This window comes from Corvus cornix, chromosome 4 (genome assembly GCF_000738735.6).
Source record: "Corvus cornix cornix isolate S_Up_H32 chromosome 4, ASM73873v5, whole genome shotgun sequence".
NCBI lineage: Eukaryota > Metazoa > Chordata > Aves > Passeriformes > Corvidae > Corvus > Corvus cornix.
This window is the reverse complement of record NC_046334.1, coordinates 22,517,973-22,545,228: the sequence shown is the minus strand read 5'-3', so window position 1 is coordinate 22,545,228 and position 27,256 is coordinate 22,517,973. Positions and strand designations below refer to the sequence as shown.

General features: G+C 35.3%; 1 protein-coding gene across 2 annotated transcripts in view; it reads right to left on the bottom strand.

Moving 5' to 3' along the window:
* The window catches only part of FSTL5 (follistatin like 5), a 275,866-nt gene that overhangs the window by 81,933 nt on the left and 166,677 nt on the right, over window positions 1-27,256 (bottom strand). For both annotated transcript variants that reach the window (XM_020584125.2, XM_020584124.2), the window contains exon 7: window positions 8,660-8,826. In XM_020584125.2, coding sequence (XP_020439714.2) covers window positions 8,660-8,826 — 167 coding nt within the window. The remainder of the gene's footprint in view (window positions 1-8,659; window positions 8,827-27,256) is intronic.

The following is a 27,256-nucleotide window of genomic DNA, read 5'->3' as shown; positions in this document are numbered from 1 at the left end:
ATATAGCAAAAGAAGTGAGAGGAGTAAGTTTATAACCGTACATAAAAATCAAACTGCAATTTTTTGATGAGCTAATCGGAAATTAATAGCACAAACTGAATTTGCTAGCAACAGCAATACTGAATGCAGACATAACCTGCATTTCTAGATACATATACAGAAAAGTGTGGGATATGCCCAGCCACTGAAAAGAGGAGAGAAAACAGTGAATTTGAACTGAAAAGAAGAGGTTGAGGAAGAAAGATATTATGGGAGTGAAAAAAGATGCTTAAGAAGTTTTAGAAGTCATCTTATGACACAAAATATAAACCAGCTTTCCACTAATTTTAAAATACAGGGAAGATGGGCAAGAGTGAAAAAAATGTGTGATAAAAGTTCTGGTGCCTGAAAAAAAAGGAGTAGGAGTTACTCCTAAATTCAAGCTCCAAATGTACTTGATAGACATCTGTATGTGCAGCTATCCTGCACCACCTGGATTAGCTTTGGGATGTTCCTAACTGAGCACGCTGGTCTAAGGTGCAGAACAGTACTCCCATCCATTTGCCCAAATTTCATCTTTCATTATTAATTATCGAGAAGGCCATGGCAGAAACTAAATTCTCCTGAAAAAAAGATGAGAACTGAACAGTAATAGATGTGATTATTATACAGTGGGGAAAAAATATAGCTTTGGAACTTTAAAATATTGTTTACACCTTCTATAGTTATGACACAACAACAATGGGCCTTGCAAAATATTACGTGGCAGGTATGCATGCCCTCAAGTAACTGAGCCAGGTATCTGTTCAGAGAGCTGAACTCACAAGACCAACAAGACCAAAAATGGCTTTACAAAATCAGTTGGCATTAGATATGCTATTATTAAAGGAACAAGGGAACTGCGGAATCTTAATCCATTCACAATGCAACATTATCAGTTGAAGAAGCCTGAGCCAAAATGAAACAAATCACTGATCAAATATCAGAGCTCTTCCAATCACTCCAAACCTAAGGTTGGTGCCGTGGTTGAAGTCCATATTCTAAACCTTGTGACTCATGGGGCGGAGGCAATGTCTGTAATGATGATTGGGTTGATGATTGCAACTGCAGTTACATTTGTAATGGTTGGGATAACTTGTACACTGTATAATTGCTTGTGTCATTTTTCTGCTGCTTCTGTCTTTTCTCCTCTGACTTTTCTACAAACACATCGCCCCGCTGGACAACCTGTGAAATGAGAAAAAGGTCCCAGGAAGACACTGTTTGAGCCACAGGGTGATGTAAGAGACTTAAAGACCACAATTGCCTCAAACATTGTCAAGGCCACAGAAGTGACTTGCCATAAGATAAGTCACCACAGTGTGAACTTGAGATAAGGACAGAAGACATGAATTTGCAACAGGAAGGCATTTATTCCAGGCCTAGAGGAGTTGAAGCGTGGTTAACACATCCTGGTTAATGTATCCAGACAAAAATTCCCACTGTGGCAAACTGTGAGAAAGGAAACAACTCCTTATACACACGCTACCCCAAGTTATGGGAATATTTGTGACCACCCATGGATACCCACAACTTGGACTGCATAAAAGTGGTACCTCCAGAAGGACTACCGAGAAGACCAGGGTGAAGAAAGACCAATTGGATGCCTCTGGATCCACAGTGTGGTGACTATTTTCTGCTTGATCTCTCTCTCCTTCTCTGCCCCCCCGCTCCTTCCTATTTCTTTCTATCTCTGTACCTCACATTTACTGTTAAATAAAATCCGTAGTACTGACTTCAGCATATGGTCTCATTTGACTTTAATTCAGGCAGAGGCATCTCTCAACTGGATCATAACAAGTGGAATAGAAAAAAAAAAACAAAACAAAAATGGTATTCAACTCATGAAATAGAAAAGATAATAATACATCCTACTTAAAAAAATAACTGTGTAACAGATAAAGGGCAATTCAATATAGATAAAAATAGAAACATGCTGACTTTGATGAGTCACTGTTAATCAAATCCAACCACCTCATCAGAAAAATCAGTAGAAAATATCTGAGAGAGATGTAACGCGTTTAAGAGGTGTCATAAGCATAACATAAAAGGAAAACGTGCAACTAGGCTTTCAAAGTGAACCTCATATATATAACTTCATATATATATCCTGGTTGTAACACACAGAATACCACATCGAAGATCACACACTGAAATTGCTGCACTGAAATTTACTGGTAAAAACTCAAAATAAACTGATCAGGATCCAGATTTTGTACAAACTGCCAGCTTTTTGCCTATGGTACTACAATTGAACAGTTTAATTTGTTCATTGTTGGACTATGAGTTACTGACTTCCAAAAAGGAAGAGGTTAGGAGCATCACCTCTGAAAGGAAGTAAGCTCTGGTGCTCCCTTCATGTCATAGGACCTCTACACTTTCCCTCACACAAGCAATAAGATGGCCCCTTGGCAAAACTTCAGGGAGGAGAAAAACCTCCTCAGGAATGAAACAAGAGCATGCAGAGCTTGCTGCAGCAAATCAGAAAGTGAGTGCATTGACTGCAAGCAGGCATTCCCTCTTTTAGGACATTTGAGAAAAAAGAAATAGGTTTACATGAATGTTCAATATCTTTTTGTCATGGTTTGAGTATCTTTTTGTCATGGTTTAGGTATGGTATTCCCTAATTTAATGTTCTTAGTGAAACATGCCAAACCATGTGGAGTTCAATCACGCTGCCTCCCCCTGCGGCAGCCTGGAGAGGAGAACTGGAGAAATTCTCAAGAGGGAAAGATCATGGGTTGAGGTAAGAACAATTTACTGGAAATAGCAATGGAGTAAGACAACAAACAGTAACAGCAACAATTCTAATGAGAGATTATACAAGAAGAAAAGAAGTGAATGATTCATACTTGATTGCTCACCTGCACCCACAGAAACCCCCCAAAACACCTGACTTCTCCCTTTGTGACTCAACTCAGTGGGAAAGGGAGCCCTTCCCCCATTTCTGAAAAACGACATGAGGCGGTATAGAATGCCCTCAGAGTCCCAGACATGCTCCCTTCCTGGCTACTGCAAAAATTTACCATGTCTGGCCAGAGCCAGGACACTACTCTCTTTTGACTATTAATTTTCTCTTTCTTTAAATTTAAGTCCCCTAGTTTATATCCTAACTATTTTTTTTTTTTTTTTTTTTTAAATTTCTAAGAGTTGTTTTATCTGATTTGGGGAGCAGATAAAAAAGATTGAAGAATATTTCCCTGACATTCATGGTTCACCTGGGACTCTGTTGGAAGCAAAAACACACAAGCACACAGACACAAATTTTTCTCAGACAGGGCATTAATATTTCTAACCATCATATTAAAGTCATAACTGTGTTGTACTAAGAACAATTCAACAATGCATAAAGAGAAGCTTGTATGTGGGTCCATACTATCCCATGGGAGAAAACAATGTTGAAAGGAATAATTCATGAGGTTCTCCTGACATTTTTCTTAAGAATAATAAAAGGAACAAAGGATGAGAAGCTGGAAGAAAAAGAAGAGGTCAGATGTCTGGAGTCCTTTCTAGGAAAGGTGCTTAGTGTTTTGGACAATCTGGAAACCTTTCTGTCAACAGTTGCTAATCAGAACTCTACAGAATGGAAGCTATCACATTCTTCAGAAAATGTTAGCTTTTAGTGGCATTCTCCTTTACAGTGTTTTGGGTTGTGTTTTTTCTTTCTGGACGAAGGGCAAATATGTCAAGAAGAAAACGCCAGCTGTCACCAAAAAGTGACAGTTTTAATGTGCAAATTAATTCTACCAAGATAAAGAAATGAGAAGTTTTGAAAAAAAAGATAACCTATACATAACTTCAAAACCCCCAAAATGGAAATATTACATGCTTTCCATGAAGGCAGCCTAAAGAAAGATATTATGAGCTTTTACCAAGAGGAAGAAGTTGAATGACACTATTTTGAAAAGTTATTGTTAAACTTTGCATGTGGACAAATCTCAGTAGATCTTCAAAAAATGTAAGAAAAGGGGCCGAGATCTTATAAGTGTGATTGCTCCCATGTACAGGAAAGAACCTGAAGGCAAAGCTGGAATAAAATATCAGAAAAACAATAAAGTAAAATAAGTTATGAAGACTTTAAAAAGTGAATGAATTAACACTAAAAAAGTAATACGTGTTGCATTTGGGAAATACATCTGCTATTTTTCATACATGGGAATTATTATCTCTAATGAATAGTAGGTTAGATAAAAACAAGAGGAAAGTGGAAAGGCAAATATTAAATTTAAGATGCAGGAAAACAGCAAGCAAAAAAAAAACCTTTCTATATGTGTACTGAAATATCAGCAAAATGCCCTGTGATATCAGTTCTGTAGTGAGTCACAGCATAATTATATTACAATTTAAGTAAAATTTGCAGAGGCATATAATTTTTCATAATTTCACTCGGATGCTAATTATCCCTGCCTCCCATCAGTTTCAGTAAGAGAAGGACTAGTAGCAAGATGCCCTACTTCCACAAATAGTAGTTATTAGTACCATAAGAAGAGTTGAGTAGTACTAAGGACTTATAAAATTATCAACTGGATATTACCAGTAATATTATTAACACACGCTTTGTAGAACATTTTTAAATGCACCACTTAAACACAAATTTCTATTTTCATGCTTTGAAAGTATTTCTTAATATTTCTTTAAAATGTCTTAGAGCATACAAGACATTAGTCATTATCAAGACTCATTTTTAGCCACTCCACAGCTGACAGCTTTAGAGATATATCTTGTACACTTTCAGTAGAGGAGTAGAGTATTTAAAAAACAAAAATAACATAAATTGAACTATCAATTTCGGTTTAGACCTGGATTCCTTTCCTTCTTGTTGCATTTTTCCATTTGACAAAACATTAGGACATTATATTGTTCTGAATTTTCCCCTCCTCAAAGCAAATAGCTTAATTCATATTGAGACCTGGATAGTTGCAAAAGCTGAATTTCTAATTATGAGCACTTGCTATGATTTACAAAATCCCATTGTCACTACTGCTTTGTCTGACTGGTTTCCTATACATGTGCTGACTTCCAGTTATGTTGATCTTTGATGCATTTTACTGAAAAAAACCCATAACCCTATCTTCCCAGGCCAGTGTTGGCCTTGTTATTTTCAGAAAATGTACTGCCCTTTACACAATATTATTAGTCTTGAGATGCACAGATGTGGTTCTTGTATAACTGAGTAAATTAAGAATTCCCAGAGTTAGGCAAACATCACTGTAGTTTAAATATAGCCATAGTAAAACCTGGAGTACCTGTCTCTGGGGACATCTTATATTATACAAGGAGTATAAAATCTAGAAATAAATTGAGAGAGATCAAATCTGTGAAAACAGTGAAACATAAAATAAATTTTGAAGAAAAGAAGGTCTGGGGAAGGATCTAACTCAGTGTCTTTCTGTCCATTCTTTTGTTGTTTCTTTTTTAAATCCAGACACCATTAATTATTTCTTCCTCTCTGTTTTACTTTATCTGCAAAGACAGATTAATATTCCACATATATATATATTTGAGCTCTATTAATTTTAGTGCCTCACTCTGTGGATATTGAATCTGACCTCTTTCTGTATCTGAATCGCAATTAAACTGTTAATATTAAGGGACTAAACTGTAATATAATTTTTGCTTAAAAAGAATTCCAAACATTCCTGATTGTTTACAATTTTCTTAAGCTAACATACAAATGATGAATATGGTCATCCTCAGAATTATGCACTCCTGTCACTGGAAGCTTTTACTCCTTTAAAAAGTCTTACTGTACCTGTACACAAAACGAAGGCACCAACATAACCCTAGCATTCAGGTAACATTTTGCAGACCTTTTTTTTAATGTTTGTGGGTTGTTAACCCAATACACTATCACACATTCCTCCTCTCCTATTAAATATAAATTAATCTGGCCAATTCTAGCGATTTCAACATTTCTTTGAATGTCTGATCACCACTGTGATCTCACTTCAAAGTGGGCATCTCACAAGTTTTCAAAATTCAACACTCAACTCTCTTCTAGCTGTGGTAAGTATTTCGGAAATGTGCTCTGGCTAACAGCCATGCTCCCATCCAGCTGCTCTCTCACTCACTCCTTCTCCACTCCCCACAGTAGGACAGGGGCAGAAAATAAGAGAAACGTGAATGAGAAAGCTCATGGGTTCAGACAAACACTGGGACATTGCTTAGTGAGTACCATGGTGGGCAAGAACAGCCTTGATCTTGGGAAATTTAGAAATTTAGAGAATTGCCTCCCTCGACCTGCTGGCCACTCCTCTTTTGGTGCAGCCCAGGATGCAGTTGCCCTTCTAGACTGCAAGCACACACTGTTGGTTCATGTCCAGCTCTCACCCATGAGAGTCTTTCTTATCTGCTCTCAATGACTTCTCCCAGTCCGTACTTGTATCTGGGATTGCCCTGACCCAGGTGCAGCACCTTGCACTTGGACTCATTGAACCTCATGAGGTTCCTCTGGGTCCACTTATCAGATTTGTCCAGGTCCCCCTGGATGGCATCCCATCTTTCTGATGTGTCAAATGCACCACTCAGCTGTATGTCACGTGCAAACTTGCTGAAGGTGCACACGATCACACTGTCTGTGTCACTGATAGAGATGTTGAAGAGCACCACTCCCAAGACAGATCCCTGAGAGGCACCTCTTGTTCACTGGCCTCCACTTAGACACAATAACACAGAGTTGTTGACCATAACCTCTGGCTCCATCCATCCATCCATCCATCCATCCATTTCCAATTTGGAGAGAAGGATGTTGCATGGTACCAAACTGAAGGCCCTGCAGAAGTCTGGATAGGTAATATCTGTTGATCTTTCCTTGTCAACAACTGTCATCATAGAAGGTCACCAGACTGGTCAGGCAATTGGTCAAGTCCTTCAAGATAAACCTGCCCCAATGTGGATGTTTTGGATAACTGCTTCACCAAGGAGTACCTTCTGCTTCTCCAGCCTTAGACTTACCTCTGCTGCTTCTTGCTTTTTTGTTCTCTAATCTCTCTCTCTCTCTCCCTGGGCTTTTATGCCCTTTTTTGAATTTTCTTTCAGAGATGCCACGAGTGTGTCTGAGTAGCTGCCCTGCCGATGGTCCCTTGGGACTGGCTGCATACAGCACAGGACACCCCCTGTCCTTTTCCCTGAGAGCCACACCTGTGGCCCCTGCTGCCAATTCCTGGGCACCTGCACCAAGCACAAGAACTTTCTCTGCTTGGTTTTTGTTGTTTTGGTTTTTGTTTGGCTTTTTTTATACCCAAAACGTATGTATCAAGCTTAGAAAACACTTGCTCTTTTATGTCTGCAAAAAAAGCCAACTGAACCCTTCAGTCTGAAGCTGAGCTGTTAGCTTCATCATTTCCATTCATCATTTCCCTTTTATTTCTGCACGTACAGATGCATCTTCCTGTTTCTATCTAGGGCTCATGCCAGCTATTACACTTAGAATTGATTAGTAAGAACTCCAAATAATGGTTTGGAACATCATGAATATTTACAGAAAGGTAACAAATATTGCAGACAGGATCTTGTGAACATGGGCAAGACACTTTTCAGTGTCAGTCATATGATTAATATCAAACTAACAAAAGCAATTGTTATTGAACAGAGAACTTTTCAGATGATGTTGGGTTTATCCTAAGCCTCTCAAGAGACTTAAAGCCACCACGCAAGCAAGATGAGCTTTCAAGCTTTGAAACTGTCCTTTATCTTACAAAGCACCACTGTGAGGAAGCTCAGTTTACTAACAGAACTAACAAAACCAGAAATCAAAGAGAGATTATGTGTGGCAACAATTTCCACCTTAAAAATAAAACATTCATAAAAAAAAGAAATAAAAATAGACAAACTAGGTATTTGATTGTGGCAATATTCCACACACACAACAGTGCAGGTGATTTCAGACTCACTTGGGCTAGACACACAACACAACTCCCGATGTAACAATTCGTCCACATTTAGAACTTTGCTAACATAAAATGGCCAAAACAAAGAAAGCATACCCAGAAGCATACAAAATACAAATGAAAGCCTATTTTTAGTTATGCCAGAAGATGTAATTCTAATTATCTTTTTCTATTTTCCTCTGTATTTTTAGGTCATAGCACTGTTAGGTGGCAAAAACTTGCCTTCCTGACAAAAATATTTATAAATTATACCAATATTCTGTGTTTCATTCTTCGAGAGGTACCAGATAACTGCTGAATATTTGGAGGAATGGGCAAAACAAATGATTTTATTATGAAATACTTATTTTGGAAAAATATATATTTCTATTGAACTATTATAAAAGAAGATTATTATTATGATGTTTGTACATGAAAATATTCATGTCCCAGATTTCTCTTTTCTTTTAAATATTTGAAGACTGTGCAATCCTGAATGTCTAATGCTGAGTCTATTTTGGGCTGCAATCTAGTCCTCATGTGCTTCTTTTGCTATATTTATTTTTTAAATGATTGGTCTGTGAAACATATTTTCTCTATATTTAACAGGGGTTCAAATACACAGCAAATAAAAACAGATGGAGTTTGCTGCATATCATTTCCATTTCTTTTCTTTGAAACAGCAGAAGTATGTTGCTTGTTATGCATCACTTTTCTATTATTTATGAGAGGTTTTGATAAAAAGCTGTTAAAAAGAACTTTCTGTTACTTACACTGATATCTTCCAAATCCAAGCTGTTCAGAATGACATTGTTCCTCTTCCAGATGATGGGAGGTCTCAGGGTTCCCTGGATGGCACAACTTAAGACAGCACTCTGTCCCACTGTTGCTGCAGTGGTGCTTATTTTTTGATCTTCAGGCAGACTCAGCTGAATTACATCTGCAAAAAACATATTGTTTGTAAGATCAATTAGCAGGCAGTTTCATGAACCTAATCAGCATGAACTTTTTGTATACTGGTAATTCAAGCATTTTAGCTGGAATAAAAGTAAAAAGAACTTCCAAAAACCCCAGTAAGTTCAGAGTATCACATATAAAGGTCAGTGTGACATTCCAATTAAATTGACTGACAAGCATCAGCCTGTAAGAAGCAGCATTTAACACGAAAGTGAATTCCAGAGGCACACCTGACTGTGTATCCAAAATCAGACACCGGAAGTTATCTGACAGTTAAGGTAGGTGCAGTGGACAAGTCAGAACTTTTATTCTATTTTTTTTCAGGCTAACTAACTGTTCATCATTAGTCAATCTTTAAAAAAAATCTTACAAAATTTAGACATATGTGATAGGAGTCCAGACCTTGAATCTTTCTCTGTTCATATATGTATTAAAAAGCTCCAGTATTAACAGAAGGCTAATTCACTTCTATGTCCAGAACTCATTTGGACACTTGCATAGAAAAGAGTGATACACATCAAACTGACAACATTGCATACTCTTCCCTCTTGTGTAATTGCTTCAAGTTACAGACTGATCAGCTGAGAGTTAGCTTTTCACCTGGGGTGGGCCTAACTAAATATAACCTATTAAAATTCTATACTTGTAAGGATTTTGTCATATTAGACAAAAGAACTATATAGGAACTGAAGATCATCCAAATAACAATTTTTCCACTCAGCTGCTAAAGCATGAAAAATCTCCACGTTTTTTATCTTTCATTCTTCAAGTAAAGTACAAAAGGCATCCTGTGTCTATTCTCCTTTAATTATGAAAATACTGTCAAATAAGAGACACATTAACTCTTTCATTATAGGAAAGAAGGAATCTGTAACAAAGTTAAGATCTTCTATAGGTTCCTTTTAGCCTCATAAAAGCAATACTTTGTAATTAACACTTCCCCCCCTCCTCCTTCCACCCTTCCCAGCATTAGAAAAGCATGTTAGCATCCTCAGGAAAGTAAGCATAGCTTTTCAATAATTAAATTAAATCCTTTAAAAATATGATTAAGAATAATAATTTTACACTTAGTTCTAAAGAGAGGCCCCCTGATTCTTTCCTCTTTCAGAAAAAGTGCACTCTATGACTCAAAATGTAAGTGATAGTGCCCACCAGATGGGCCCAAATGAGACCAACCTTTTTTAACTAGATTCAATACCTGACACAATGCCTTATATGAAGGAAATGTACTAATGACCCTTCTGCTGTTTACTGCACTTTTAAAAATCTACTGCACTCTCAGAAGCACTTCATGTTCCATGCTACAGGAGATGGTTCTTCAGTGACACTACCTTGCAGACTTACTGAGATGTAACTGCTACTGAATGATTCAAAACTTCTGGTAGCCAACAAATAGTACGCATATTTTGCTTCTTTACTCAAGAGAAGATCTCAAAAGTGAGATAAATATTCTGATATTTCATTTATAAATTTATATTTCCTGTATTTTTCAAAGTCACTATTCAATTTAGGAAAGGCATGAAGGAGGGATCATGAAATCAGCTGGTGTAGGGCTGTCTATGAAAACTGCTAACCTTCACATGGTAAACTGACACAGGCAATTTAAATTCTACAAGATTTCATAGTCTTTTTTCACTTAACTTCAGTATTACTATGGATGCTTACATAAACAAGGGCAGTCACTCTTACAGATGTTTATAACTTTTAATTAGAGGATGACACTAGAAAATAGAGCCTCTATCAAATATAAAACTTTATATTTCCTAAATGAGCAAAATATTCTGAAACCAAAATGAGAGACTATCATTTTGTTGACACCAAGAGTTCAAATGTTTTTTTTTCAAACTGCCTTGCTTTGAATAGTAATGATAACCTTATCATAAAAAATAATTAAGATAATGTTAATAACAACAACAATAATAATAATATAGGATGATAATACTAGTTTTGCCAGAGAAACTCCCAAAGAATTTCTGAAAAAATTCTGAATTATTTTTGATATGCCATTTGCAATTTTTATCTCATGACTATATTGTAACAAAAGGGCCAAATGCAGAATTTTAAAATATGAAGAAACAGTTGTACTACCTGGAACTAGTCAACTCAGTGATGTTACACATATCTTAGCAGTTATGAAAAAAAACCTATTGTAATAAATGCTAGAATCGCTGCTTTCCTGCAAAATACTGAATATTTATGCAAAAACCGTCATATATTATAAAACTATATATATTTATGTTATTATTTAATAGGAAAAAAGGTATGTAATTACATTATAGCTTATTTTCTTGAGAGAAAACTATAGCATATATTTTCTTCTTATTGGGGGAAAAAACGTTACCACCCAACCCAAAAAGCACTAAGCTTACAGGGCAGTACCTGGTGCAGAATCTTTGGCAGGTAACTCCCTGAAAATTCCTGTCCATTAACTGTCTGCAACCACAGTGAAAGAGGCAAACACTGCTGGGGGTGGAAGGGTGTGGTGTGTACAAAAAGCTGTCAGGTGCAGAAAGCAGAACTGGTGTCACAGTTCAGGCACTATGACATTCTTTCGGAAATACTGGCTAGGAATTAAATGATGCATTTAGCATCTCTTATTTTCTCCTTGAAAGAAATAAACCTGGTTCTGAGAGCAAATAATTTTTAGACAGATACTGATGTCACATCATTAAGAGATATTCCTGACCAGGATGACTCCTAGCTTTCCCTCCATGTTGCATTTGTAGATCAATAATAATTGTTTGAAGTTTAGTCACACACGTTTTGTTCATTTAACGTTAAATGAAAAAGCAGAGTAAAGGTTTAGAAAATTTGGAAGTGAAATTAATTCTGTTTACTGACACCATCACCAAGCAAAAAAGCAAATGTGGGTATTGTTGGTTACAGAGCAGTAATATTTTAAGTAGCCAGTAGACACTACCTTTTACAGCTTGCTATTTTTAGAAGCGTGGATCCTCTACTATGGTGTACCATATTAATGAGTTTGTTTGTAACTCCTCCAGATGCAGTATCAATCTGACACGCATCCCTGGTTCTTAATTATAAAAGTTACTGGATACACGCTTTCAGATAAAGGAGAGAAATGCAAACAAAAAAAAAAAAAAATCTAAACCATAACAACCCAAATGTTTAAATAAAAGCTAGAAGCATAGTTAAGAGATGAAGACAACAGACAATGTAAAAATATCTGGTTGGAAATAAAATAAAGCTATTATAAAATAGGACAAAAGGAGTGAAAGCAGAGTAAATATTAACTATTGGGAAGACATTTTAGAACTTTAACATTGACCAGGAAAAAGGAACTCTTACTGAAGAGGTTCAAAAATATCAAAGATTTTAAACAACAAAGCAAAACCAAAACCAACCAACCAACCAACCAATAAACCCCAAACAAGTAAACCAAATCAAAACGAATCATTTAAATGTAAGATATTCCTGCACTGGTTGAGGAATGTGTGTTAGATGGTTGAAAGGGTTTGATAAAGTCCCCATCTGCTGAAGCCATTCTGCAAACTTCCCTACCCTTCATCCTGCTTTATGGTTTTGAGCCAAGTTCTTCTGGCTCTTCCCAACTTGTTTTTGTTACTGAAGTTACTACTGTATTTGATCCAGCTTGAATTTATCCCTCTTGAAAACATGTGAAAGAAAACTGTACACAATATTTAGGATTAATTAAGTGGAATATATCAACTAATCCATATCTTTTTCTGAAAGACTTTGGTCAAAATGTCTGTAGAATGCAATTGCCATTTTCACGCAGATCTCATCTGGTTTCTCAGAGTTGCCCTGTAAATGACAAGTCACACAATCTTCTTCTACTCTGCTCTTTCCAGTAGATTACTTCTCAGTAAATATACTAAAGTATAATTTCTTACCATTAACCAAGTATAAGAACTTGTACTTTGTAACATTAATTTTCATATCACTTTTACTGTGCCAGGCTTTAAGGTTATCCAATTCCAATCTTTAAATAAGTTTGCTTCCCAGGTGGTCTTTGGAGAGCTTCAATAACTCCTTCTCAAAGTGGTATTTTCCTGTTTCACTGAACCCATATCATCTCCCTTTCATCCAGGTCCTTGTTCATTTTATCACTACTAACTTCCAGGATTTTAGTTGACTAAACAGATTCTAATGTGTAAACATCCCAAGTGCTTTACTGAAAATTATGAAAGCACTTTTTTTTTCATTGCTTCTCTTTAGTTATCTAGAATCTATTCTATAGACCTACTTTTGCTTGTCCTTCAGGTAAAATTAGATCAAATTACGAATAGTTCTTCTATTACAATTTTCTAAGTACTTTCTAATATAAATATCTTTCTGATATCTTTCAAAATATCTTCAGAACTTACTGAAATCCAATGCAACATGACATCACTCCAACTGAACCAAGAAATACTGCAAATGATGATCAATTAGATTAGAATGTAAGCACTTGAATTTTCTCAGTTTGACCAAAATGTAGTAAGTAAATTGAGAAAGGCAGGAAAAAGGAGTTTTCAAAGTTGACATGTTGCAAAACTATTACAACAGCAATACAGATAAACAAATAATGGAACCCTATTTTAGCATGTTTTTTTCAAGAGTCATACATCTTAGGTTGCCATTCTTAGTATGAGTTAAGCTTTATCAATATTCTTCCAAGTCAACAGATAAAATTATATCATTGTACTTTTAAAGCAGGTAGGGCTCTGCTAGGAAAAAAAAAGATAGTGACAGCTGTACAGTGCTTTGACCAACAATTCTGTTTTCTTAATCCTAACTACATTGGGTTGATGTGCATAATGTGGAACAGTTTGATGCTCTAAATTTAGCACATTTAGGAGGAGAGTTGTTATACTTGGATTTGAGCTTTCTGAAGAAGTTAAAGAATAAATAGTAAAAGCAGGGCTATTTCAGTTCTTTTCCTATACATGAAAAAAATCCAATCTCCAACTCCTTTGATGGCACAAAATAGCCTGTAGGGGACTGTACACAATCATAAAATTCATTTGTGGTCTTAGAATACCAAATCAGGCTACTGATTTGGAAGAGAAGAGAAGCACTGAAGTACATGAAATTTAGTGAGGCTAAGTAAGTTCCTTACTGCCTCTTAAGGATGCGTAAAGAAAAACCACAATATCACTCTGAATAAAAGGTTTTAAAAGCTAAAAAGTATGAGATGTTGTATTTGTAGTCTGTGTATCACTTTATAATTGATTATCTTGTTAAAGTGAGGAAGGGAGGAAGTTCTTACTCAACTGGAGACTGCCTTGGTTAATTTAATTCCATTAACAAATGTGCAATTTGAACCTTCTCATTTGCTTCCATAAGTTCTGTGTATTTATTCAAAGCAGCCACAAAACTCTTCTGAGTCTAAACTAATGAACATTATGCCAAATGATACCCGCTTTTTAAAATTAAGACAACATCAAGGCTGTATTTATTTTGTTTGCCTATTTCAAACCTAATTTAGATTAAAACAACTTTTAAAACCAAGCAAAAAGCCTTTTGTCCATGAACTCTGTACTTAATGTATAACATTACTGGGTGGCTTGAATTAGCTGAAAGGCAGCTAGGTAATGTGCCTTTTACTCTTCTGGCATTGCTCCCACTTTCCTTAAATTGACACAACAAAAGCTTTTTCATCAGTGTCATTTTGCTGTTCTTTTACAGCAATTTTAAAATCAGCACACATCACCATTAGCATGACTAATTTTGTCATTATCTGCTGTATATTCTGCTTTGAACTTGTTGTAAACATATTATTCACATATTTAGTAAAATGTTTCAGTATGAAAAGTAACAGAACATGGTTCATGAGTGTCTGTTGCTAGGATCTTATGCCAGCAAATAAGTCTTTCTGTTCCCAAAATCCATTTAAAAGCACACATACTAACAAGCTGGGAAAAAAAAAAAAAAAAAAAAAAAGAAAAAGCATAAATAACTTTTGTATGATTCCTTAATGTTTTAGCTGCCAAGCTTGGATTAAAATTCAGGCAATATTGTTGTTACAAAAAATCTGAAAGCTCTTAACATTATAATTATCACTTATTTTGTCTTTTCTGACAAGAGACTTGAAAAACATTTTTTATTGAAAATATAATACTGTAATAGCTCCTGTTTATAGGAAGTCCTGTAGAAACCAATTACATCAGAAAACTATCAGAAAACATGAAAGAAAACACAGTAATTTCTGCATTTTTTTATAGTACTAGTCAATGAAAAGAATAGAGAGTGATTCATTGGTCGTCCTAGGAAACCTTTATTTTATGGGAGAACTTAAAGCTTTTCTGAAAGACAAATGTGAAGCTAACACCCCAAGGTTTCTGTTCCTCTCACAAGAATAGAGTATATTTTATTCAAATACCTAGAAACATTAAGAGTGCTTCATGTTTTAACAGTACAAAGGATAAAGTAGAATATATCAGCTGACCTCTTGCTTCAGTGAATTTAGCATCAAATTCTTTTATTACTGAAACAGCTTTCATCTTTGAGTTTTTAGGACCAAAAATTACTAAAGAAGCAAATACCTTTAAAGAAAATTCTTACAAATAATTTGAAATAAATAAAATTACTAAATAAACTATAGATGATTATATTTATGAAAATTTTATAGATGTATGTACTTATAAAGTGCTTGCCACTGAAGCAAAGTCTATGTTATTTAATGGTTCTTTGAAGTAACAAGAACAACTGTAGACTGTGACTGTAAGAAGTAGCTGAAGGACTTTTGGATTAATAGGCTGCAAGTACATTTGTCAGGAGAGAAACAGTGGAGTGATGATAAGCAGTTTTATCAACTCTGTCCCCTCCAGTAGAGAAAAATTCAAATCAATGATTAGAAATTCTTTGGAAAGCATCTGAAATCAAGCAAAACCCGAAATAATTTTGCTCCATGATTTGTAGACTATAGAATACTATATGCAGCTCTGTGTCCTCTGTAAGGTAGGTAAAAGCTCAGAGGAAAGACAAGAGTGATCAAGGTACGGAGCAGTTTAAATATATATTAAAAAAACCAGATAGGCATGAATTTTTATTAAAAAAAACCCTAATGATGCAGAGATCTTTGACAGAAGCCAATAAATTCATGGATATCATGGAAATGCTGGGAAAGCATTTCCACGACAGCACAATAGTTTATTGTTTCTTCTAACACCAGAAAGCCATCAAAAAAACTGAGGGGCCAGGTTCAAAATGAAGGACAGCAGTTTGAAGTGATATATCTGAAAAAAATCTTTTCCAAAGGTTACTGTAGATTCCAGAAGCTTACATGTGCAGATTACAGAAACACTTGGGACAAATTATAATGATACTATCCTTACACTTCTCCAGACATCAACTCAAGTTCATGGTTGAAAGAAAGCATTGGAATGGCTGGACCTGGGACCAATACAGTTGGTTTTACTGTGTTAAGGCATATTTCTTAATTTTACATGGAAATCACCCAGGAAATGGGTGCTCAAAGCTTCTTTAACTGTTATTTCATTTAGTAAATAAAGGGAACATAATTTAAGGTATTTTAACATTTTGAATGAAACAAGTAAATCAACTGCAATGCACTTGAATTAATAATCATTGTATATTACCTCTTGAAAATAACTTTGCCCCTCTGATATTTTTAACTGATTTTTACAGGATTTCCTCTGAATGTCTTCGCTCACATATTACATATGTTTTAATTTTTAAAAAAATATTATTCATGGCAACTATCATTAAAATCAACAATTATCACTTTTTGTTTATTTCAAATTCACAAACTGATTAAGCTAAAAAAAAAAGTCCAAGCTCATTATACATGTGTTTTAAATTTAATTCTTACTTTAATTAAATGAATTTCACTTCCTTTGTCCATTGACTCAAACACCTCCTCAAGACCCTGTGTTTCACACAAACGTGCACTAAATCTATATGCATTAGTTTTTGCCTTATATTCCTGTATCTGTACTACAGGAATACTGAGCATGTTTTGAAAAGTATCACTACTACATTTGTTTAGGATATTTACAACAGTGCAGATAAAGGGTTCACCCTACAGACTATGTTGTTTTGAGAACCCTGGGAAGTTGCATTCAATTGTTCTGAAAACTTTTCCAGCCCAAGGGAAGACCCAGGCCAAGAAAGGTAACTCCTGATCTATACAGCTTCAAAGTCTTCTGTTGCAAGGGAAATCAGTAATCTACTCCCATAATGTCGACAGCCTGTTTCTCACAGGCGATTTATTAGGCATAAGCAAAACAATCCAAAATTTGCATATCCTGACTGAAAGACTAGTTCTTTCTCCTCATGAAATGCTTCTATGCATTTAAGTCTCTTGAAGAGACAGTAAACGAAGTGGCAAATAATAAGGCTCTCTCCCTCCTGTCTCTAGTGTCATCTCAGCAGACTGAAACTGCCTGCCCAACCTTAACATATCCTCTCAGTATGTTCTGAAACTGATTTCATGCACCATTCAGTGAATCCTAAGGGAAATTTCAAAGTTATTTTGATGGGTTAAAATTTGATTTGATGCATGTTACTGGAATTGCTGATCTGAAAGTAGTCAGCTATGGTATCCTAGGTTTATGTGTATATATAAACTTGCAACTTTTATAGATTCAATATTCCAAGTTAGACAACAATATATTTCTAGCCTATGAAGTTGCTGCAATAGTTAATTATAAATTGTGTTTAGAAAAGAATCTCAGAGTAAATGTAAATATTTTTCAGATAACCTATTCCCATTTTTAGACTTAGATCCCATTTTAAAGGCTACACTTAAGATTAGTAAGATATAGTTAAAACACTTGTACATAAAAAATATTTCCAAAATAACAGAAACCACAACAGCCCAGAAAATATGATAAGTTCTCTCAAATAAAATGATACATTACTGTTTAAGAAAATATGCCAAATTACCTATTCCAATTATACCTGTCCTTATATGTGATATCACACCCACAGCAATGACCATTTGTATGGACACATATGAATAATGACTGTGCATCAATAGCATCTCAACGTTTTCTGATACATTTTCTTAAGCACAATTGTTCTTGCAGCAATAGTTACTTTTTAAAAATCTATGAAAAATGTTCTTTTTGTTTCTTTTATTTTAAGATAAGAGGAGAGCATATGCTAAAAATGACCTGTGCAAAAATAAAGCAATCTAGTGGATCACAGAGCAGTATTAGCATGGGTACTTCAAATGAGATACATTAGAATTTAAAAAAAACCTCACAGACTTGCAACAAATTTTATCATTTAGTGTTCAACACTTTACACTTATGTGTAACTTATATCCATTGTAAATTCAACAGAGAGTATGTGCCTTTGTTCAGAACATGGAGAATAAGACGACTCTCCACAACTACACTGACATTGTCACTAAAAAATACTGTCTTTACTTGAGTTTTAGATGTTTTCTTTTAAAACAGAAAAATAATTCTCGCTGTACGTGTGTGTTTTTAATAAGAACTGTTGCAGAATTGGACTGTGTCAATTTTTAAGAATAAGAGCAGAAAGCATATCAGGTATTTATGCAACGTTGGTGGGATGTTAAATTTTGTCTCGGCACTCTTTTATGGCATCTCAGTGCTTAATTTTCCAAAGTTAGTATTTTTAGATGCACAAAGCTGAACTTCAAGTCTTCCAAAAACCACTGTGCTGAGTCTTTGCAACAGTGGTGATAAAGGTCTTTAAGGTGTACAAAAGAGGAAAAAATTGCAGAAGAGAGGGGGGAAAGGCACGTAAGAAAGATAGTTATTGAAAAAATTTTGGAGGTTATTTAGGTTGAATGAAATTTTCTATTTCATTATTAACATGACCTATCCTGTTTCTTCTTGAGAAGGAGCATCGTTCATTTTTGCCAAATGTAATGCACCATTTCCAAAACACCTCTCTAGTTTTGCTGATAACATCATGTTAACACCAGCTTATGCATACCACCAAGTTTCTGAAAAGCTTCAATTTCATACTTCTGTGCTTGCTGTCAGCTTCTGTGCATTTCACCAACTCCTCTGGGACATATTTCTGGGCATTAGAAATTACCTACACCAAAAATACATATTTTAAAATATATTTGAAAAATTTCTATTGTAGATTCTGGAAATGCTGAGTATTATAGCAACTGATCAGATAAGACAAGGTAAAGAAAGATATGACTGCTTTCTACAGTCACTGTAAATGTATTCATTAAATTTTAAAGCCCTAAGATGGGTATGCCTTTCATCTTGCATCACAGGCATATATGTGATTGCACCGATATCACTGTCTTCAAAATATGATTATATTTAGTTAGTAAGGGAGAAAATATTGAAGAAAAAGTCTTTATTTTCCTTGTTTTCTTACTTATGTTTCTTCAATTAAGTATCAGTGTGAGTTTATTTCAAAAAATTATTTATAACATTGCATTTATTCATTTGAGGTTTGGGTTATTTATAAATTTAGTAGCTTGCTTTTCAGTTTTGGAATGACATAGACAGAAACAAGTACTACAAAGAGATTATTTGGCTGAAGAGAACACTGAATGTTCCTCTGATGTACCAGAATCTGTAATGAGTGGCAACAAAAACTTCACAGAATAGTGAGGAAGAAACATCATGAGGCCGGATTAAGCTACAGATTTCCAAAATTGGGATGTACTTGCAGCTGTGAGCAGCCTGAGCAAGGCTTCTAAATAGCTCAACTAAAGTGGACTTCATCAAGGTGGATAAAACTCTTTAAACCAGGATACTTTTCCCCATGGAAATGCTTAAAAAGTACTTATCATTTCATGCCATCTGTTCCTCTCATAAGACAAAATTATTACTTTTCAATAATAGCTTCAAAAACATCTCTCTTCAGGTAAAAAAAGAAAGAATATATGAAAATGACACTTCATAGAAAGAAAACCATGAGGTTGACACCCAATGACTTCAGTGTTTATCTGCAAATCAATAAGCACACATTTATATGTGTACACAACCTCACAAGAGATTGTTATAGTCAAAATCAGTATTTTGGCAGCTCCTATGATTTACTTCCATTTAAAAACTGTTAATAAATCTTTGCTTTTTCTTCTAGATGCTTTTCCAGCTACACAGAATCTCAGATGCATTCAGTATAGTCTTTGCTTTTTTCTTTCCCTCCCTCCACCCTTTCATTTCATGTCTTCTTATTCTCATCTTTTATTTCTCCCCAGTCCTACTTCCCCTTTTGTTTCTCTACCTTACTGCTCATGTCCACTGATCCTGTAAGTTCTTCTTGTCCCGTCTCAAATACATTCAGATACAGTATTTATGCAATAGCTCTAGAGACTGAAGTAAGCATCAGCTGGGTTTCATTACATCTGGAACTGATTACTTGGCTTCATCACTGGGTAAGGTGAGGGGAGGAGGGTTCATGGCTACCTTGTGGCTTGGCAGCACAACTTAGTGCACCAACCCATTAGAGTTTGCAGGTATGCACCCTTACCACTTCCTGCCTGAATTCTGGGAAAGATGTGTCTGTTCCCAAATGCACATCATCTCCTGTATGGCAAGGTGGGAGACACAAACATGTTTGTCATGTTCTAGTAAGTATGCTAGTCTGGACAACAGGGAGATCATGATAGTGAGCAAGTTATTTTTCATCCAACAATTTATCTCAGACATTTTGTTCAGATTTAGATCATAATCCAAACAGCAATACACCCTTTACAAGATACTACCAGAGTATAACTTGCTGTCAGAATAGGAGTGTATACAATTAAATACAGAAATATTAACCAGATTGTCTTCTATTCCTACTGACTTTTCAGTTTGTTCCAAGAAAAGGAAAAATCCGTTTTCAAAACACTGATCACAAATGTAGATTTTAGCCAATATAAACTGATACTAGAAACTATTCAGACCTTTCCACTGGTGTATCAAATACTTAACAATATTTGTGATTATGTCTCCTCCATGTATATCCTGTAGAAGTCATCTGCTATGGACCCAGCCACCATGGGTCACCGTGTCTTTTAAACCTCTATAAAGCAAAGATGCTACAAACCACTTCTTACATCGCTCTTTTTAGATTTTCCTGTATAGATTTTTGACAAGACCTGGAACAGTATTCAGCTGTCTACAGTGTCAAGTCCTGTCATCTCTGGAACACTTCCTCAGCTGAAATAGGAGCTTTCCCACCATCCCATCCAAGACTGTGCAGTTTCACAGTTTATCTTCTCAGTCATGCACAGAACATGCCGATGCATATGCAGATGTGTAGATTTAAACTTTAAAATAAAGTTTGTTTCACAAAGTTTTAGAAAATCAAACTTAGTCTCACTTCCCCCCTACTCCGTATCACTCTTTTCTTGACAATCCCTCAGAATCTGGACTTATGGTGGTGAGCCATCTCATCAGGCTTCACATATGGGAAGATACATCTTCTAGAATATAAAAATTCCTACTGAATGTCTGCTGATAAATGCCTGACGTGGAAAAATGCTTCTTGTTGGTAACACTTTTCATGAAGAATGGTTGAAGACAAATGACAAAAGGAAAGCGGGTGTGTTGGAATATGGTACACACACAAGGCTGGGACACAAACACAGTAAGACACATAACACATAGATTAAAGTTGCTGTCTAAGCTCCAAATGTAGTCTGAATTAGAACATCAAGCAGAATCCAGACCTCTAGAAGAAGAATCCATGATCTATTGCAGTAACACAGCTTTATAATAAAGCCACCCTAATCAGATAAAAAAAAATCTGTCAGAACACAAGTATCCTGCAACTGATAAACGGTCAACAGCAAATGCACAAGGAAGAAAGCACCTGGCAAGCATATAGTGATAATACTGTTTTAGCACCCACCGACACAGTATTGCCAGGCCAGAGGCAGTTTATGGTGGTGACACTAGCATAATGACTCAGAAGAGTTAATTATCCTGCAAGAAAAGGAATATAGACTAGCATTAGCTTGCTTGTTAGCTAAAGAATTCCACTGCTTTAATCTGAGGAATCCCTTAGTTTGGAATGGGGGGGGGAGTATTTTTTCATGAGGAACAAGGAAAATAAAGTCCTGTCATCATGTTTTCACACTAAGGTGACGTTAAAGAAGAAAAAAAAAACCCCAAAAAACCCCAACCAACCAACAAAAGAAAAATCCCAAATCAAATCACCAAAATGACTACCTTTTTTCTTATAAGGAAAAAGATTTTAAAAAATGTAAATCTCAGATAATACGACTCCTAAACTAAGAACTCTGGAGTTGTTCAAATCTATGAAAATAATATTGAATATTATGCTTTAAATCTGAAAAATGTATACTTTTTTTTTATTGACAGAGATTAAAACTGCTGTCAGAGGAAAATAATAGTAGTAATTATGATGACCACACATTTAATCCAAAGATACAAGCACAAAGTTAAAGGATGAAGCTTTGGTACATGTCTATCTTCTCACACATATAGAAAGTTTACTTATGAACAACTTAATTATAAAATGTAAGTGAAATAAAGACAGGGTTTTCCAGGGTGAAATAGGAAATTAATAACCCCTTGGAAGTTCTATACAAAATTTAGACAATTGAATCAGAATTTGTATTAAATCAAAAAATGGAAAGCTTTTCTACAATGTATTTCATTTCAGTGATCTTGATTTCCACAGACACTCCACCCCCTGCAAACTATAACATATGTTTTATTATGGATTCCAAGTTCTACACCCAGTCGAAGTGTCAGTTTCTTTGCTTCCCTCAAGTTGATTCCACTCACTTCCCTGGGCTTACACGAAAATATGCAGCTTGTTTCAGCTATTCCACAACTCCCATCTAACTGTTGGTTGTCTACTAAGAAGTTCACCTGAGCTTGTATATGTCCCTGAAGTCCTCTTTTTCCCACCTTCACTGGACATCACCATTTTCATTAGTTTTCTCATCTTTCTGAGCGGGAGATTTTCCCTAGGTCCCCTGTTACTCATCTGGAAGACAGAAGACCAGATATTCTCCACAAACCATATCAGCAGAGAAAGTTAAACTAAAATTCTGCCAAAAATTCAGCCACTACAAAATCAGCTTGTCTATCCTTAATCTCACTTTTGATCTAATTCTGGGATGGATGAGGAAAACAATTTATGGACAAAAGACCTGGTTTTGAAGACAATTTTTAATAACAGACTATATTCATTTTCTACTTTGGGTACTTTCAACAGCTTTTAATTTTCAGGAGCGTACAAAGCTCCAGCTGTTGTGAAAGCTGCTGATTAGGGAGCATAAACTACTGACAGGAGACTTTCTTTTCTTAACCTTCACAAATGTCTCTGTCCTAACTTTGCCCTTACTATATTCTATTCTTACTATGTTCTATATGAATGAGATATAATTGAATTTCATGAAGTAAATATAGTTATAGGTAAACAATAATAGGGTTAAAAGGTGATGTTGAAAAAAGCCAAGAATGAAACACTCCCACCTTCAGGACTAATTCAACTCTAAAAGATACCTCACACTGACATTTTATTATCAACTATATTCATTGACTTAACCACTGATAGCACTTTTCTTTAAAACATCTGTAAAACCTTAAGATAGATACAAATAATAAACCGTGATGACTGACTACTTTCAAACAAAGACATTTTAGTTTGAAGAATGCACAAAAGGTTTATAATACCAATAAACATAAGGAAGGATTATACACTACATTTTCTAAATCCTCACAGGAAATGTGATGAGAAATAAGGCTAATTGTGATTCATTATAAGACCCATTCCAAATATTTGGCACATCACTAGCACAAGGCTCACCCAGTACTGGAAATTAGAAATGACAAAAAAGGAATGTCATAAAGTTGAAAATAATATTTTTCATTAAAACAGTGGCACACATAAGTATTCATGAATGGTGTTATATGATAAAAGTACATGGTAATTTTTTGAACTCTGAATAAATCCATTCAAATTATGCACCCTGTGATGATGGCAAATTCAAATACAGAGACTGGTAAAGAACGAATGATAATTTTCTAAAATAATTTTTAAAATACAATGTTAACAAATTTGCAAGCTGTAAAGACAGATACACAATGTTAAACATCAGAGGACTTCCCAGAGAAGTGAAAAAGCTGTATTTATTCAGCTTTGTGTGGGGAACACTTAGCAGACTATACACATGAATTTAAGCCTGAACTGGTTTCTATTATGAAATGATGAGCAATATGGTTAACAGAACAGTAGAGAACATCATTTACTCTAACCAGGCTTTGATTCAGTCACCAGGACACTGCTGAACCCCAGGTAGGGAGGTGTGGATAGCATGAGTGAACTGCAAGTATCTTACCCTGCCTTCAGGCTCAAAGGGTCAGCATTTCACAGACTAAAGGTCAGCTTACTACAAGTGGTTTCAATACTGTTTAACATTTTCGTTAAGGACTTGGATGACAAGACAGAACGGACCCTCAGAAATCTTGCAGCTGTCACCAAATTCACAGGATCAAGAAGCAGACTTCTACAAGATTGCCCTTCAGAGGGAACTTTATAAACAGAAGGAATGGGCTGACAAACTGTGAAATTCTACCAAGACAAATGTAAAGTCTTGCACTTGGGACACAGTAAGTCCATGTAAAAATACAGGGATTCACCTGGCTAGAAATCAGCTTTGCAGACAAGGGTTCAGGTAGACCCCAACTGGAACATGAATAAAGGAGCTTGGCCAAATGCCTGCAAGAATTCCCCTCTAACACGTTTTGTGATTCAATGATCCCAGCTACGAAGTAGTCTGTGAAAAATCTGAATTACTAATGCCAGTGGTTAGGGTTGCAAAAGACAAAGGTGATCCAGTCCATGCAGCCCAGATGGATTTCTGAAAAGCTCTTAACAGTATCCCTCAAGTGTTCATCAAGAGCTTTGAAGGGAGAGCTACATGTTTTACAAACTCTGCCAGCATGACTTCATGTCTCAGTGTGAGTCTAGGGAGCAGTAATACTGACATCAGATAGTAGATGCATGGCAAGTGAGCCAAAAAGAGGTTAAACTGTTCGTGTTCAACAGGCCTAGCTTCCCAATGTGATACTGTTCTTTATCTAGATACCATTTCATTTGTTCAAAGTACAGCTTCAGTTTACTCCCGTTTCATCTAAGACTACCCAGAACCTCTGGGGTTGCATCCTTTTCCTGAACATGAGGAATATGCAATCCTGTCCAGCTGAACAATAAATCTAAATTGAATAAACTACTAGTCTGATGCATTGCACTACTTAGGAGCTTTGACTCAAAAGCAAAGACAATTTTTCCACTTAAAAACACACATTTGTTTACCATTAGTTTTCTCTTTTTTCTTATTGTAATTATCTGTCTTGTTCACTAAACCACCTTTCAGCACCAATAATAAAAGACACAGAAGTTTTAACAGACAAAAGCTATTTTTGCACTATACTTATGATTCATTCTCCATTCTCTTCATCAAATGAAACAGAACACCAAGGCATATGTGCGAAGATGATTAAAATTTCATAATGCAGTAACAAAAAGTCAAGTAAAGTTGAGCCAAACTTCTTTTAATATCTTAATTGAATGACTTGAATTATAAATTATATTAAAAAGAGGAGATCAAGAAAAATACTACCATCTAGCACTAGTGAAAGCCCAGCTACATGGGCTTAAATCTCCAGAGTATATGAATCTTTGAACTGATTAAGAAACTGGAGACCTAAGAGCTGCCACAGCCTCTTGTCTTTCTATAAGCAATATTAACTATTTCTGCCAGGGACTCCCCAGTTATTTGGTGTCAGCCAAGAGAAATGACCAAGGATCGTGTCTTTCAGATTCAGGTTCTGAGGGAGCAGTTGTCAATTATAAACTCTTCTGCATCTTTTTGTTTAGCAAATTTCTTTCACTCTATCCATCACTGTATCAAACTGCTTCCTTGTGTATTTTGTCTCTTCAGCAACTCTTGCTACCAGTGCTATCATCATTTACCTACTTTCTAGTTGCTGTCAGTGAAATCAATTGAAATTAAAGGTGTCTCACCAAGTAACACATGACCTCATAAAAATTTACTAGTCAAGTGCTCAAAGTGGGTCCACTGTGGAGTATTAAAGATATCCAAAATGTCTTGTTTAGTTAGAAGAAGTGACCTTTCCGGCTGGAGATTGCTGTGGATTAGGTCATGTAAACTATGTGTTGAACTCAACTTTTTTTCATCTAAAGTAGTTAAAGCTAACTCAGCTATTTTTAATTAACTTGCAGTATAAATATTCAGTGCTTGACTTATACATTATCCAAAACGCAATGAGTTTTTGCAGTTCCTTTCTTCTGTGGGATCTATTAAATCATAGGGAAGCAGAGGACATAATACCTCAAATATTATTAAATGTTCCCTCTCTGTGAGCCAGAAAAATTTGCTTCAAAGACAAAAATTCCATCATTGTAGAAGTATGGTATATTCCAAAGCACCAATATTTCTTCTGACCTGAGAGAATGTTTCCTATTCTGTTTTTCAGTTCAACAACTGAATAGCTAAAATGAATCTCAAAACATCTGCAAATTTAAAGCACCCTTTTGCAATGAACCCATAATGATGAACAAATTAAAAAATCCTAACACTATATTATGCAAAAAATATAGGCACAGAACAAAAATTTGTTACGAGCTATACTTTTACTTTATATTGCAATATATATATATATGGCAATAACTTAATAAAAATGGTATTTGGGTAAGAACAGCTAGTAATGTGCATTAGGAATAAAACATAATTAAAAAGACATCTAGCCCATTACTCCTTAAAATGTTTTTTTTTTCTCTTGAAAAGAAATTTCACAGGAAATGAAGTTGGGTGTTAAACACAGCTTTCTTATCCAGAGAACACAGAAGTGTTAATTCACTGAAGTAACAGTGATAATTGGTTTTGACCTTATTTATTGTAGAATATGTTGCTGAATTAGTCTAAACAAAACCAGGAGTTTATGCAAAAATCAATTTCTGTATGCTTGTTGTATTTGCACATGACTAGTTCAAGTAAAACCATTTTATCTAAATGCTAGGAGTTAGCATAAATATTTTCAAGTAATTTTACTAGTATAGATCCAAATTTAATGCTCCTGTTTATTGCAAATACAGATGATGAACACCAATACTGCACACTTGCTGTTGCCTAAAATGAAACATTTAAAATGCTTCAATCTATGAAGTATTTCTGGAGCTAATCAATAATGAAATGGGAATTTTAAGAGGAGAGTTGGCAGCCCTGGTAATTCACAGTTTTACGCATGAAGCTCTCAGTTTGTAAATGTAATAATTTGCCAATTTTATTTATTGTGTACCTTCATTTCACTTTCAAATTTCAAGGCTTTTTTTCCAGAATGGTAATAGAATTTCTAAACATCTAAGATCACTGGACCTGTCCTGAATTTTATATAATAACCCAATTTTGTAAAAACCATCTCCTCATCCAGTTCTGTCAGGAGAACGAGAGGACAGTATTCTAAAATAGTAATTCAGGATTAAATTAG